Source organism: Dromiciops gliroides, chromosome 4 (genome assembly GCF_019393635.1).
Source record: "Dromiciops gliroides isolate mDroGli1 chromosome 4, mDroGli1.pri, whole genome shotgun sequence".
NCBI classification, from domain to species: domain Eukaryota; kingdom Metazoa; phylum Chordata; class Mammalia; order Microbiotheria; family Microbiotheriidae; genus Dromiciops; species Dromiciops gliroides.
In genome coordinates, this window is record NC_057864.1 from 93,486,854 (window position 1) to 93,502,382 (window position 15,529).

The window sequence follows — 15,529 nt, forward strand, 5'->3', positions numbered from 1 at the left end:
TTCTTTAAAAGAAAAGGTTCCAGAATGGATCAAAACCAAAATTAAGAAGGCAGCTAGGTGGTACAGTGGATAATGCACCAGCCCTGGATTCAGGAGGACCCGAGTTCAAATTTGACCTCAAACACTTGTCACTTACTAGCTGTGTGACCCTAGGCAAGTCACTTAACCCTCACTGCCCTACCCCCCCCCCAAAATTAATCAATGAATCTTTAGTGAGCACCTTTTGTATTGAGATTAAGAGGCTGGTCTAGAGCCATGTAAATAAGAGTATGTGAATTAGAGTTTTAAAATTCAAGAGCACATTAATGATATCTCATAAAGTAGAATTAACAGATTATAGTTTATATATAAATATATTATCTCCCTACTATATTATAAGCTCTTTGAGGGCATGGACCATATTTTTTTCATCTTTGTATCCCCCAGATTGCCCAACCCATCAACACAGGTGATCAGTAAACATTTGTTAAACAAATTAATGAATGTTATCATTAGTATGTCTCTTGTCCATGTCTGAAGACCAAAAAAACTTCAGAATAAAGAACAGAAATCCAATCATTCAAATCTTTCTATGTATATGGATTATATCTTTTTTGATGGGCAAAATGCCTGAATAATTTCACATATATTTTTTTTACTTTTCTTATAGATTTTTAAATATCATATGTACACATATATGTATATGGATATTCAATATATGCACATACTATATGTATGTACACATATATGTGTGCGCAAACACAAATATATAGAAAACATGAGCAGCTGTAGCCTATGGCAAGTATTCACAATAATGGTACATTAACCACAGTTGGCATGAGAGATGAATTTGATTGACATGGAGAGAACTAGCCATAGTGAAAATTATAAAGTTGGATGGAAATCTTTAGTACCTACTTACCTCCTCTCTCAGTACAATTTTTCCTTCTTGTTATGTCTTCCCCTCATTCTATACCTAGTCTCACATTGCTTTATGCTGGTTTTCTACTCCCTATCATCACTGTAACTACTAATTAAGAGACTGTCTGATAACAAGATGTGAGAGCTTGATAATCAAGTGATAGCTCCATTTTTAAAGGAGACCCAAATGGGAGAGAGAAAGAAGAGAATATTCACCCAGCTGTGCTTGGAGGAATTTTTCTCATGGGTGTCTCTAAAATGCCTCCATGGGCCACTCAAAATGCTACGTCCCTATCCTTGCTTTATGGGAAATAAGTAAATTAACATTCAAAATTATGCCAATCTCTTTGAGAATGATGTCAACCTCCCCAAAGATGGAAAATGTTCATTAACCAATGGATTTACACTCTAAGAGGGATTTTCCAAATGAATACCTTAATTAACCAAGGGACCAGATTAAAAACAAACAGAAGCGTTTATCTCATTGAAGTTTGTTACATAAACTTGGAATAAACCTAATTTTGAAGCAAACAATAACAAAAAATAATACAAGCCCTGTGGATTTCTTGAAAAACTTGCAGTAGTTCTATACCTTTTTCCTCCATCTTCTTACATTACTCTCCTCCCCACTTTTTTCTCCCTCTGAGTGGAAGACCTTAACACACACTTCATTGAAAAAATTAAGGCTGTATATCAGAAGCTCCCACTCCTACCTAATTCCCTACTTCAAATTACCTCAAAATCAACTGCCATTTTTTTCCTATTTTGTTCAGGCATAAATTATGAAGAAGCCCTTCGCCTTATCAACACCTATCATCTCTTCTCAACACATGATTCCAACTTCTCCTATCTCCATGGTCCTTTAATTATATATATATATTTTATCCATTTATTCACTGGCTCATTCCCTGCTGCTTACAAAAATGTGCAGATATCCCTCCATTTTAAAAAATGTTCATTTGCTCTATCACTGTATCACTCTATCCCCATCTATGATCCCTCTGATTTCCACACCCCTTGAGAGAAAAATGGCTATACTTAATTCTGTCATTTTCTCACTTTCAACTTATTTCTCGACTCCTTGTAATGTGGCTTGTATCTCTATCACTAGCCTCTTCTTGCACTCCCCTTTTTCCCCCTCTCTGCAGAACTTGACACTACTGACTATTGCATCCTGGAAATTCTCTCCTCCTCCAGGTTTGGTGGTGTTGCTTTACTATAATTATCTTCCTACCACTTGATCATCATCTTTGTCTCACCCCCTATACATTAATGTATCACCAGATTCTGTCCTAGGCTCTATTTAATTCTTTCCTTACACTTTTAATGATCTCAGTTCAACTTCCATGAATGTAATCAACATGTCTACACAGATGACTCCAAGTTAGAACTCATTTCTTTTCTGAAAGCAACAGGTTACTAGACATCTCTAAGTCCCATAGGTATCTCAGATGTGAAAAATAATTCATTAGCTTTCTTCCTGAATTTACTCCACTTCTTAGCTTTCCCTATTTCTCTTTAGACTACCACTATTTTCCCAGTTATTCACAATGGAATATTCATCCTTGATTCCTGTTTTGTGAAATCTTATCAATTCTATCTCCATACCATATTTCATATTCATCTCATTCTTTCCATTCACATGGCCACCACTTTGCCTCAGGCTTTCATTATCTTCTATGTGTACCTTATTTTTCCTAATCAATCTTTTCTCCTCTTTTAAGTTTCACCTCTATCCATCCTCCACACAACCTTCAATTTGAAGTCTGGTCATGTCACTCCCCGCCCCCTACCCCAAGAAGCTTCACTGTCTTTCTATTGCCTCTAGGGCAAAATTCAATCTTCTAGGTTCAGCATTTAAAGCTTATCTTAGACAGCATCTATGAAAACATAAAGCTACAAAGTATAGAAGTTTTCACAGAAACATGGAGTCCAAACAATGTCTAGGAATGGGTTAATGAGGCATTTGTCCTAGAGCAGGGGACTTATGAAGGACTGGAAACTTGTCTCAATGTAGGCAATTAAAAAGGGTTTGCTATTTCTGAGGTTTGAGTAGACAGTTGCAGGATATCTTGGCATCTCTAGTTTCTCCAATGGGGTGATACCTCTAACTTTGGGGTGCCTTTTATGCCATTTGCCTTGGGAAATAACAGTTGCTTTAGGTATAAAAGGCATAATTATAGCTCATTCTTCTACTCTTTCCTTTCTTTTATTTTACACATTGAATCAGTTGCCTACCTATGCATCTTTCATATCCATCACTCTAGTTGCCTCCATTTTTCTAGTTATGTGGCCACCATTTCAATTAAGTTCTTCATCATAATTCTCCAAGGCTACTAAGCAGATTCTTAGCTTCTAATTTTGCATATCTCTAATGCATCCTCTATGTAGCTCCAAAAATAATCTTTCTGACACTTCCCTGGTCAACAACATACACAGACTCCCTAAGTAAAACTACCAACTACTAAGTTTGACAATTAAAGCTCTTCACAATTTGACTCCAGTATACATTTGAAGCCTTATTTCATGCTACCTTCCTTAGGTGCTCTATTTTTCTATTAAACTGATACTTAATGTTCCCTGAACTTGGAACTTCATCTCCTGCCTCTATGCTTTATAAAGGCTATCCTCCATATCTATAACCACTCCTTTATCACCTCTACTTCTTAGCATCCTAAGCTTCCTCCAAAGTTTAATTTATTTTTGCTTTTCCTTGGGAAGCCTTTCCTGAAAGTGTTAGTGTTCACTCCTTAAATTTTCATATATACATACATTATATAGAGAGTTGTTCTTATTCAGTCATTTCACTTGAGTCTGACTCTTCATGATCCCATTTGGGGTTTTCTTGGCAAAGATACTAGAGTAGTTTGGCATCTCCTTCTCCAGATCATTTTACAGATGAAGAAACTGAGGCAAATAGGGTTAAGTAACTTGCCCAGGGTCATAAGAGTAGTAAATGTTTGAGGCCAGATTTGAACTCAGGAAGATGAGTGTTCCTCACTTCAAACTCGGCACTCTATCCACTGTGCCACCCAGCTAACCTTATATAGGAAGAGATACATCTATATATATATATACATATATACACATATGTATCATATATGTGTGTATATGTGTGTGTTTAAACATATACACATACATACATATACACATACATGTGTATATTGTATCTCCCTTATAGGATGTATCTCTCATAATGGGAAAAGGGCTTTCTAATTATGTCCTTGTATCTCAGGAACTTAATACAATACCTGGCATTTTCATAAATGCTTGTTAGAGTGGGTTGAATTGGAAGATACCAAATTATTTTAATTTTCTCCACTACCCTCAATTTTACCTTGGTATCATAGGTTTTCTGTGTATTCTTTCTTTTTTTTTATTGAATAGAATTTTATTTTCCAAAATATATGTGAAAACAAATTTTAACATCAATTTTTAAAGAATTTGTATTCCGGGCAGCTAGGAATACAGAGCACCAGCCCTGGAGTCAGGAGTACCTGAGTTCAAATCCAGCCTCAGACACTTAACACTTACTGTGTGACCCTGGGCAAGTCACTTAACCCCAATTGCCTCACTAAAAAAAAAAAATTGTGTTCCAACTTCTCTTCCTCCTTCATTCCCAGCCCCCACCCATTAGAACTCAAGCTGTATGTTCCTATACTCTACCCCAACCTAAGCTATCTTTCTTGACTCTTATCTCAAGTGCAAAAACCCTAGTTTTATGTCTGAGTAGAATGTGAGCTGAATAACATTTAATAAGACTGGGGCAGCTAGGTGGAGCAGTAGATAGAGCACCGGCCCTGGAATCAGGATGACCTGAGTTCAAATCTGGCTTCAGACACCTGACACTAGCTGTGTGAACCTGGGCAAATCACTTAACCCTCATTGCCCTGCAAAAAAAAAAAATTAATAAGACTGAAAAGATAGTTATGAGCTAGACTTTGGAAGACCTTAAATACAGCCTTGTTGCATTAAAAAGATTATAGTAATGGCTTTGTGGAGGATGCAATATGGAATAAACATTAGATAAAGAGAGATCAATCATTAAAAGGTTATTATAACACCAACATCTTAGACCATATACTAAAACCAGGGCAAAATAAGGTCAACATAGGTACATGATTTAAACATAAAGGGTGAGACTGTAGATAAATTAGGAGAGGAAGGAATAGTTTAAATCTTAGATCTATGAAGAGAAAAACAATTTATGGCCAAACAAGAGATAGTGAATATTATGAAATGTAAAATGGATGATCTTAATTACATTGAATTAAAAAGGTTTTATAAAAACAGAAGCAATGCAGCCAAAATTAGAAGGGAAACAGAAAGCTGGGAAACAATTTTTACAGCCAGTGTTTCTCATAAAGGCCTCATTTATAAAATATATAGGGAACTAAATCAAACTTATAAGAATGCAAGTCATTCCCCAATTGAGAAATGGTGAAAGGATATGAACAGGCAGTTTTCAGATGACGAAATCAAAGCTATCTATTGTCATATGAAAAAATGCTCTAAATTGCTATTAATTAGAGAAATGCAAATTAAAACAACTCTGAGGTACCACCTCATACCTATGAGATTGGCTAATATGACAAAAAAAGGAAAATAATAAATGTTGGAGAAGCTGGGGGAAAAATTGGAACACTAATGCATTGTTGGTGGAATTGTGAACTGATCCAACCATTCTGGAGAGCAATTTGGAACTATGCCCAAAGGGCTATGGGACTGTGCATACCCTTTCACCTAGTAATACTTCTGCTAAGTCTGTATCCCAAAGAGATCATAAAAAAGGGAAAAGGACCACATGTACAAAAATATTTATAGCAGCTGTCTTTGTAGCGGCAAAGAATTGGAAATGGAGGTGATGACTAACAATGGAAGAATGACTGAACAAGTTGTGGTATATGAATGTAATGGAATACTATTGTGCTGTAAGAAATGATAAGCAGGCAGATTTCAGAAGAACCTGGAAAGACTTAAGTGGACTGATGTGGAATGAAGTGAGCAGAACCAGGAGAACATTGTACACAGTAACAGAACATTGTGGGATGATCAATTATGATAGACTTAGCACTTCTCAGCAGTGCAATGCTTCAAGACAATTACAAAGAACTCATGATGGAAAATGTTCTCCACATCCAGAAAAAAGAACTGTGGATTCTGCAGATTGAACCATACTGTTTCTATTTTCGTTTTTGTTTTTGTTTGTTTTTGAGGTTTTTCCCTTTTGTTCTGATTCTTCTTTCACAACATGACTAATGCAGAAATATGTTTGATGTGATTGTACACATATAACCTATATCAGATTGCTTTCTGTTTTGAGGAGTGGGGAGGGGAGGGAGAGAAGGAGAAAAAATTAGAACTAAAAATCTTATGAAAACAAATGTTGAAAACTATCTTTATATGTAACTGGAAAAGAACATACTTTTATGATTAAAAAAAGAAGGTTATTATGATAGCCTTAGCATAGGTAATGAAGGTCTGTCTGTAGTATGAATTAAGAAAAGGAAGGTGGATGTAAAAGTGTCCTAAAGTCAGAATTACAAAGTTTGCTAAGTGACTGGATATGGAGTAGGGAGACAAAAGATACCACTAAGTTATAGAGATAATAAGTGACATTTTGACGGTGCTTTAAGGTTTATAAAATGCTTCCCCTTCAACAACCCTGTGAAGTAGGCAGGTATTACTTATTCCCATTTTAAGGAAGAATGATGTTGGGGTTCCACCTCACCCTCATCAGACTAGTAACATCAACAAAAATTAAAAATGACAAATGTTGAAAGGATTGTAGGGTAATAAGATGCAATGATGCATGTGTGGTGGAACTGTTCATTGATACAGCTATTTTGGATCAATGCCTTAATTTGAAACTAATATTTAAAGGGGCAGCTAGGCAGTTCAATGGATTGAGTGCCAGGCCTGGAGTCAAGAAGACCTGAGTTCAAATCTAAACTCATACACTAACTAGCTAGCTGACCCTAAGCAAGACATTTGACCCTATTTGCCTCAGTTTCTTCATCTATAAAATGAATTGGAGCAGGAAATGGCAAAGTATTCCAGTATCTTAGACAAGAAAACTCTAAACAAGGTCACAAAGTGCCAGGCAGAACTGAAAATGACTAAACAAGAATAAAAAATTACTTTAAACAGTTATTAAACTGTACATAGTCTTTGACCCAGCAAAACTACTACTAGGGCTATAATAGAATGAAATTAAGAGGGAAAAATACTTTTATGTATAAAAATATTTATAGCAACTCTTTTTGTGGTGGAAAAAACTGGAAACTAAGGGAGCGCTTATCAGTTGGAGAATGGATAAATAAATTATGGCATATGAAAGTAATGTAATACTATTATGCTATAACAATGATGAAAGTGGTAGTTTCAGAGAAACCTTTGGAAGACTTTCTGAACTAATGCATGGTAAAGTGAGTAGAACCAAGAGAACAATTTTTACAATAACAACATTTTAAAGACAAATCACTTTGAAGAATGTAAGAATTCTGTTCTATGCAATGACCAAACATAATTCCAAGGAACTGAAAATAATGTGTACACCTCCTGACACAACAGTGCAAAATGAAGTATACTTTTTTGGACATGGGCAATGTGAGAATTTCTTTTGACTGTGTATTTGTTATCAGTCTTTTTTTTTCCTCAATGGAGAGGTTTAGAGGAAGAGAAAATAAATTCTTATCAATAGAGGAAGAGGAAGCAGAGAGAAGATGAGGAGGAAAAGAAGAAAGAGAGGAAAGGAGAGGGAGTAGAGGGAAGGGGGGAAAGAAGGGAAAGGGAGAAGAAATGAGGGGAGAAGAGGAGAAAGAAGAGAAGATGAGAAGAAAAGAGAGTAGGGCAGGAGAAAGGAGGGGAGATGAGAAGAAGGGAGGGGAAGGAAAAGAAAGGGGGAAAAGGGGTGGAAAAGAAAAGGATGGAAAGAACTGGGATTCAAGCAATTCCACTACCTATAACTTAGCCTTTGACTGAGAATTACCACTCCCTAGTACTACAAGTTTTTCTAAGCAAGATTTTCTAAGAAAAAAAGAAAGAAAAGAAAAGAAAGAAAAAAATAAATTATTATTTAATTACATTTTCTAAACTATAAAAGTTGACTGATACAATTCACAAATATTTTCTATAATAAGGAAACTGGTTGAAACAAAAATGTTTTCATACTGAAATCTCAATTGATCAGAAAAGTCTATCAACCAAAACACTACATCACTCAGTCTAGGGTTGGTTATAAATCAAACTTCAATAATATCTGTGCTTAGTCAAAAGGACCGGATTATATACATATAAGCATAATATAGTATGCTACTGCAGGAAAGCATTAGATTGAGCATCAGAAGATGAGTGGTATATTTGGCAAGTTACTTAAACTCACTCTGCCTCAGTTTCCACATATGTAAAAATGAGAGGATTACTCTTGGGCAATTTCCCCTCCAAACCTCTGTGATTTCATAGCAACATCCATATTCGCTCAGAATATTGATGAGAATGAGAAGCCAAGTATTGAAGAATAACTGAGGCAATTTTACACATGTGCCAGAGTAGCAGGCTAGCAACTAGGGGAAAAGGAACTGAGAGGGAAGATAAAAGACAGCAGGAAGAGATTTCATAGTAGAGAATAAGGCCCAGGTTACCACCCATTGTTGTGGGCCAAAATTGGGCCAATAGATTTTCTAAAACTTTGAGAAAAAAACAAAACAGCAAAACAGAACTGAATTTCAAGTAAATTGAGACTTCATTTTATTTCATTCCTTGACTTCTGCATACATTGTAACCAAGCAAGGAAATCTTGTCTTCTGACCCAAGAAATAACTTCCAGAAAATCCCATGTCCAACCAAGCATGACAAAGATAGGCTTTAACTCTGAATAACAGGGCCAAGATAGTCTAAGGGATTTTTCTAAGATTTGAAATATTTGAGCAATGCTTTACTAATGGTTAAGGAGTTTGCTTTTGAAAGTTTATGCTTCAAACTTTTTCAAATACACCCACTACTAATATGAGAAATAGACAGATTTTAATAATGTTACATAAATACTATTATTAGCACCCTAAATATCCGATTATCCACCAAAAGCCTTTCTATTGAAAATGTCCTTTAAAAAAGAAGCTGCTGTATACATATTGTCAGTCAGACCAATGTTCCTAGTCGTGTCAAACATCTACACGGCATCAATTTATCAGAAGGAAACTCGGTATATAAGGCAACCGTGACCCAGGTGTTAAAATAGTGCCTGATAGCAGGAAGTTTCTAAAATGAGCTTTCCAATCTATATTGTCAAGCTGGATCCATCGTTGAATTTAAATACAGACATTTAAGAAAACAATTCAAAAAAAAGGATTTAACGGTAGTTTGCAGCATGTCATTTGGATGTGCAGAAAACGCTACACAGTATTATAGATAGCTAAGAAGAACATATCACAGAATAAGCACTTTTTCTTCACTTTGCTTTATAAATTATATCAAAATTGCATTAGAACCAGGAAAACTAAGAAGAAGAAAAAAGTCCTCAATATCCAATGCTCTATCCAGTCAAAATGGAGAACCTAATCATGGATTTTTGCCCCCTCCCCCAGTTTCCTTGTTCTCCCTTTTTGATCTCCCACAGACAGCACCAATTCTTCTCCAGCTGTGTTTGCAGAACATAGGTGCACGAGGCCACTCACCTGTCGTCGTTCTGCCACCCTTGGTCCCCTAGCAGCAAATCCCGAAACCTGTATCTTGGGGGCAGAGGGGGAACCTCGCTCTCCAAGTCAACCATCCTTCCCCAGAGAAAGGGAAAAAATTAAATTAAATTAAATTAAAGAAAAAAAAAAACCAGAAGAGGGGAAAAAATAAAAGGAAGAGGTCTAATGAGAGAGGATGAAAGGTAGAGAGTGGGGGGAAATAGTCACCAGCCGGAAGCCTAGACTGAGAGGGAGCGGGGCAGGTTCCTCGAAACCGAGGGGGTTATGGGGGTGATGCAAACCAAGCCCAGGAACAAAGTGGGACTCTGGCGAGAAGCAGCCAACCCTCTTAGCAGCCCCCAGGCTCGGGCTAGGCACAGCCTCTGGCACAGAGGACCCGGGGTCGAAGCCAGAGTACAAAAGTTACTTCTGGGGGGCAAGCGTGCAGCGGAAGGGAGGTGGGGAAAGGGTCTTCAGAGAAAGGTAGAGGCGGGGCTGGGAGGGGGAAGCACTTCAGGGAGCAGCAGGTGAGCTCCCCCTCCGCCCCTCGCCTGAGGCTCCCAGCTGCAATTCCCTTAGGGCTGGCCCCGGCCGAGCTCTAGGCTAGGCTTGCTGCAGCTGGGAGGGGAGTCTGACTGGGGAGGGGGAAGCTATTTTTTTAGTCGCGGATACGCCGCCAAGCCCTAGCTCCCCGCAAATGTCATTTGGAGCTGCCGCTGGAGCCCCCACCAATGAAATTATTTCTCATTAGCATAAATCAGTGACGGCACTGGAGGCTTCTCGGGGACAGCCAATGGAAGGAAGCTCATTAGCAGATTCTCCGGCAGCAGCCCCGAGGGAGGGGTGGGAGCAGCCCGCCCACGCAACTGATTGCTGGGCTTGGGGTCTTTTTTCTATGCATCTGGGTACCTCCCTTTATTTCCATCCAGCCTAGGTGGGCTGAAGGAAAATTGCCTTGCCTGCTTAAGGGAATCCCCTTTTATCCCAAAGGGATTCCCCGTTTTCCTTCCCCAAATTCTAAAGGCGGTGAGGAGTTTCCCTCGCCCCTGGGAAATAGACTACGCACCCTTTGTCCCATAAATATATATGGTTAGACCAATTCAAAACCAACCCAGAGTTGTTGTGAGGATTAAATGACATAATAGACATCAAAATGCTTTAACAAATATTGAGGTCTATATAAAGCTACCGTGTGATTGTAAAGTTGGGCTGTGATAATAATGACTGTGATCATTTCTATGGAGCTTTAAAAACAGTCTTTGCCTTTATTTGTTCCTGTAAGTCTCACAAGTCTACAAGGATATCATCTTATCATCTCCATTTTGTGAATAAGAAAAGTGAGGCTCAGAGACATTAAATAATTGTTCCGTTATCACACTAGTAGAGTCAGAGGATTTCTTGACTTTTGAGAACATTTCAAAATCCTGCCTGTTGGGTTAAATTGACCTGTCTTGGTGTGCAGGATTTCTTCTCTGAGCTAGTTGAATAATGTGAGGAATTTGGTAATATGGAATTTAATCCAACAATTATGAAGTACCATACCACTATGTGCAAGGTTCTGTCCTAGGTACTAGAAACACAAACGCACCATTCTTAGAATCATAGCTCTATATAAGGGACTTTAGAAGCTATCTAGTCCAACCTTTTCATTTATAGTTGAGGAAACTGCGGTCCAGGGAGTTTAAATGATGTACCTAAAGTCACACAAGTAGTAAGTAAGCTTCAGGGGACAGATTTGAACTTGTGATCTCTCAGGATAGAATGCTTTTCCCCCCAGGAAGCAGATTTTAATGCAAGATTGCATTTACTGGAATAGCTAATGCAGGGATGGATTTGACATGATATAAGAATCCTAAATTTGTCTTTCAGACTGTTCCTTCCTATATCTAGGTTTCGGATCACTTGAAGCCTGTATATTGGACCTGTGATTTCATTGATATAGGGGATTCAAAATTGAGGAAATCCCTTCTACCAATGAAGTTTGGCACCTTTTCAGGAAATTATAATCTTAGAAAGCTGCCTGGAGGACTGAGAAGTAAAGTGACTTGCCCATCTTCACACATGCAGTGTGTGTCAGGAATGTGTCTTGAACCAAGGTCTTCAGGCTCAGCTTTCCATCTTTTATGCCTTACTGCTTCTCTTGAAGCCTGAAGTGACAGAGATTTCAATCTCCTACTTCATTACTCTTCACCAATGAGGCCAGAGAAAGACACCTAACCACTCAACTCATTTGTCCATAACAATGGTTTGCACACAGAGTATGCAGCAATATTTTTTAAATGAACTTTAAACAAAAATTAAACTCTGGTTGCTGGGTAAAAGGAGGTGTTATACTATTAGTGGTATAGTGACAGCATTGAGTTACCACGGGTAGATTAGACAGTCATGCTTTCTTTGTAAATGTGATGGCCCACCCAAGTTGACCATTTGTATTAAGTTTTTAATTCAAAGCTAAAACTAGCAGGGAGCTGAATCCTTGACCCTAGCTAAGAAAGCCTCTCTCTGGAGGATTTTTTTAAAGGCCTGATTTGTAACAAAACCTCTCTTACCTTCTAAGCATTCCCAGAAACATGAATAGAATCAGTTGTATTTTAGCAACAGTGAAAAGAGAAAGCAATAGAGAACAAGGAGAAAGGCAGAACACCAGATTCAACACAGGGATTAAATCTCCAAAGGGCAGGTAAGGAACAAAGAGAAGAGGTGGATGGGACATTTGTGAAGGTATTGCTACAATTGATCTAATTTCACCAAGATCCCTGATGGTTTTGTCAGAAATAAAGCCTTTCTGCTGCATGCACAGTTCCTGACTATAACACACAAAGAAACCTGTCTATCTAGAAATGTAGGTAAAGCCTGAAGTATAGTAATAGTAATTAAATAGTAATAATAAGTGCCCTTCTCACTTTCCCATTCATTTCTTTCATAGTTACCCTTCAGCTCACATCATTTTTGGCTTCACTTTTAGTACTAACCCTGATGTTCTGTCCATTCCTCTGCTGTTCCCTCTTCTGTACTGTCATTGGAGAAATTTAATGACTTGTTTATCAGGAGTTAGAATTTAAGGAAGAATCACTTAAGTTCTGTGCTATAGTGAATCATCAACCTTGATCCTATCCCCCATCCACAACTCCAGAACCACTAGTCCACACTTAGAATTAGCTGAATCAGACACTTAACCTCTCAATCCTAATGATCTCCCCACTTTATCTTAAATCTGTGATTGTCACAAATACTCCAAATTCTATCCCTGTGATAGACTTCTAGAGATTCTCCTTCCTGTGTTCATAGTGATATGATTCCCTATATCCCAAAAACAGATTGTAAGATCTTTGAGGCCACCAATATTTTCTACAGCTTTGTATGCTATATATCATCCCACAGATCACTTAACACATTTCCTTTTCCCAAATAAGATATTTGAAAAATACTTGTTGAAGGAAGTTAACATCTCATTCTGAAGTTAAAATCACTCCCCGCCCCCTCAGAATTTATATTATAAGAAAATCACTACTGAAAGATTGATACAGAGTTAGAATTGTAATTGCGCTTTCAACAACTAGAAGACACACATCTGTGTGTATGTGTATAAATAGTTCATCTAAGTTATAAAATAAACATCTTGTATTCTTTTATAAATAGGGCATCAGGTACTTAATCTTTTCTGAAACATTTAGCACAGTGCCTACCACATAGTAGGTACTTAATAAATATTTCTTAACTTGACTTATCTGGGGGAAAGCTATTGAGATTGAAAAGTCTGTGTTTTGAGTTTATATCAGTAAGTGTGGTATAAGAAGGGGAGGAAGAGTTGGAAAGACATAATCTAAAAAGTATGTAGTTAGAGATAGTCCTGTATTGGGATTAAGTAACAATAAAAGACATCTAATACACCATTACAGACATAACCTCATTTAATCCTCACAAAAACCCTGTGAGGAAGATGCTGTTATTATCCTCATTTTACAAGTGAGAAACGGAGGCCCAGAAAGGTTTTGTGACTAACTAAGGATCATACAGTTAATAAAATCTGAGCTGGCATTTTAATTCCAATATTTTAAACACCATGGCCAAGGCTCTAATCAATAGTTACACTGCCTTTCCCCTACCTTGTATGGTTTAAGAGACATTTAAAGTCCAAATAGGCCCAGATAAAAAGCTGTCAGATCATTTATTTGATATCCTGTTAGGTCAAAATTGAGCAATAATTATTCCTGAAATGTAATTGAAAGATTATAGGATATTGTCTGAGTCCACTTGGCAGGCAAGCAAGAGAGGGCAATTGAGACTAGGCTGAGCTAGATCTCTCCCATCAGCTATTAACACAAGCCAGCTGGAAGAACCATAGGGACACCTAGAATAGAATTTAACCATGAGAAGCCAAATTTATTAACAGGTGTCAGTGGCAGAAAATATGGCTTATGAAGGCTAAGAAAACCAGAACAACAGATGTAGAGGACGGGCCCGAGTATAGCCAAATATGAAAGCACAACTCAAATCAGTTGTGGGAGGAGACCAAGCAGAGATGACCAAACATAGTGGGACATAGAATAATGCCAGCCTGTTTTGATATCATGCTCTCCATTTACAGAGCTTTAATCATGGGGAGCATAGCTTTCAAGCAGAAAGGGATCTTAGAGGCCACATAGTCCAAACTTTTTAATGTATATTTGTAGAGACTTGAAATTTAGAGAGGTTTTGCCTTACTTGAGGATACATAGATAATAAGTAGAAGAATGAGGATTTGGACCTAGGTTCTCTGACCACAAATCCAGGACTCCTCAAATTTTCTTTACAACAAATCCCTGAGATGTATAACATAAACATCAGTGTCCCCCCTTCTCTAGGTCAGTGGTGTCAAATTCAGAAAAAGGGGTCACTAATCCATACATAAGGATCCCTGTGGGCTGCTTACTGACTTGGTTTTTAAATGTAATGTTATCTCTATTATATCTTTGTTTTCATATTTCCTAATTACATTTTAGTTTGGTTTGGGTATCCCTTAGAAGTGGCAAATGTGGCTTGTTTGATACCTCTGTTTTAGATGAGCTAGCATCGGTTGAGAAAAGTGAAGTGACTCATTTATCTTTAATTACATAGCCTTTAAGTATCACAACCAACATTGGTCGTTCGACCTCCAAGCCCAATATTCTTTTCCTTCATTATTGTGAGTCTGCATGTGAAAGGAAAATCTGAAACTAAAGGTATCCTGAGTCTAAATCACATTGAAACTAGATAAAACTGAGCATGTATCCTTGTTTAAATGAATTATCTAATGAAAAGGTTCAGTTGGGGGGGGGGGGTTAAGTATCATTTTGATACTTTTTCCAGTTTCTGTAAGGGTGCATCCTTGAGATAATGGAATAAGTAGGGGCTGTAACACTAAAGCACCATGTCAAAAAGAGTTTATATACATACATACAATCACAAATGCATGTAAATAAATATATGTATAAATGGCCATGTGTACATACATATGCTGTGTTATATCCATGTAGTTGTGTGTACATGTATATGCTGTGTGTATACATTGTGTCGGTATGCATATATGTATGTGCATGCATGTATACATCCCCATATGAATGTTCCTCTATTCCCTCCAGTAGTGCACATAACCCATCCATACCTATGTGATTCTTTTCCGTATCTTCCCATATATACTCTATTCTCTACCTCATGTAGCAAAGGACTTTTTGGAGATCTTTTTATACTTTTTGGGTGCCATTGGTCAGTCATTTTTAGTAATTTCTGACTCTTTATGACTGACCTCATTTGGGATTTTCTTAGTAAAGACGCTGGAGTGTTTTACCATTTCTTTCTCCAGCTCATTTTACAGATGAGGAAATTGAAGCAAATAGAGGCAAGTGGCTTACTTAGGGCTGCACAGCTAGCGAGTGTCTGAGATTAAGTTTGAAATCAGGAAGATGAATCTTCCTGACTTTAGGCTTGGTACTCTA

General features: G+C 37.6%; 1 protein-coding gene across 3 annotated transcripts in view; it reads right to left on the reverse strand.

Annotated features, from left to right (window-relative positions):
- KCNT2 (potassium sodium-activated channel subfamily T member 2) overlaps nt 1-10,260 on the reverse strand; it is a 545,987-nt gene extending 535,727 nt beyond the window's left edge. For all 3 annotated transcript variants that reach the window (XM_043999339.1, XM_043999341.1, XM_043999340.1), the window contains exon 1: nt 9,576-10,260. In XM_043999339.1, coding sequence (XP_043855274.1) covers nt 9,576-9,670 — 95 coding nt within the window. In that variant the 5' untranslated portion in view covers nt 9,671-10,260. The remainder of the gene's footprint in view (nt 1-9,575) is intronic.
- Nucleotides 10,261-15,529: the final 5,269 nt, after the last annotated feature.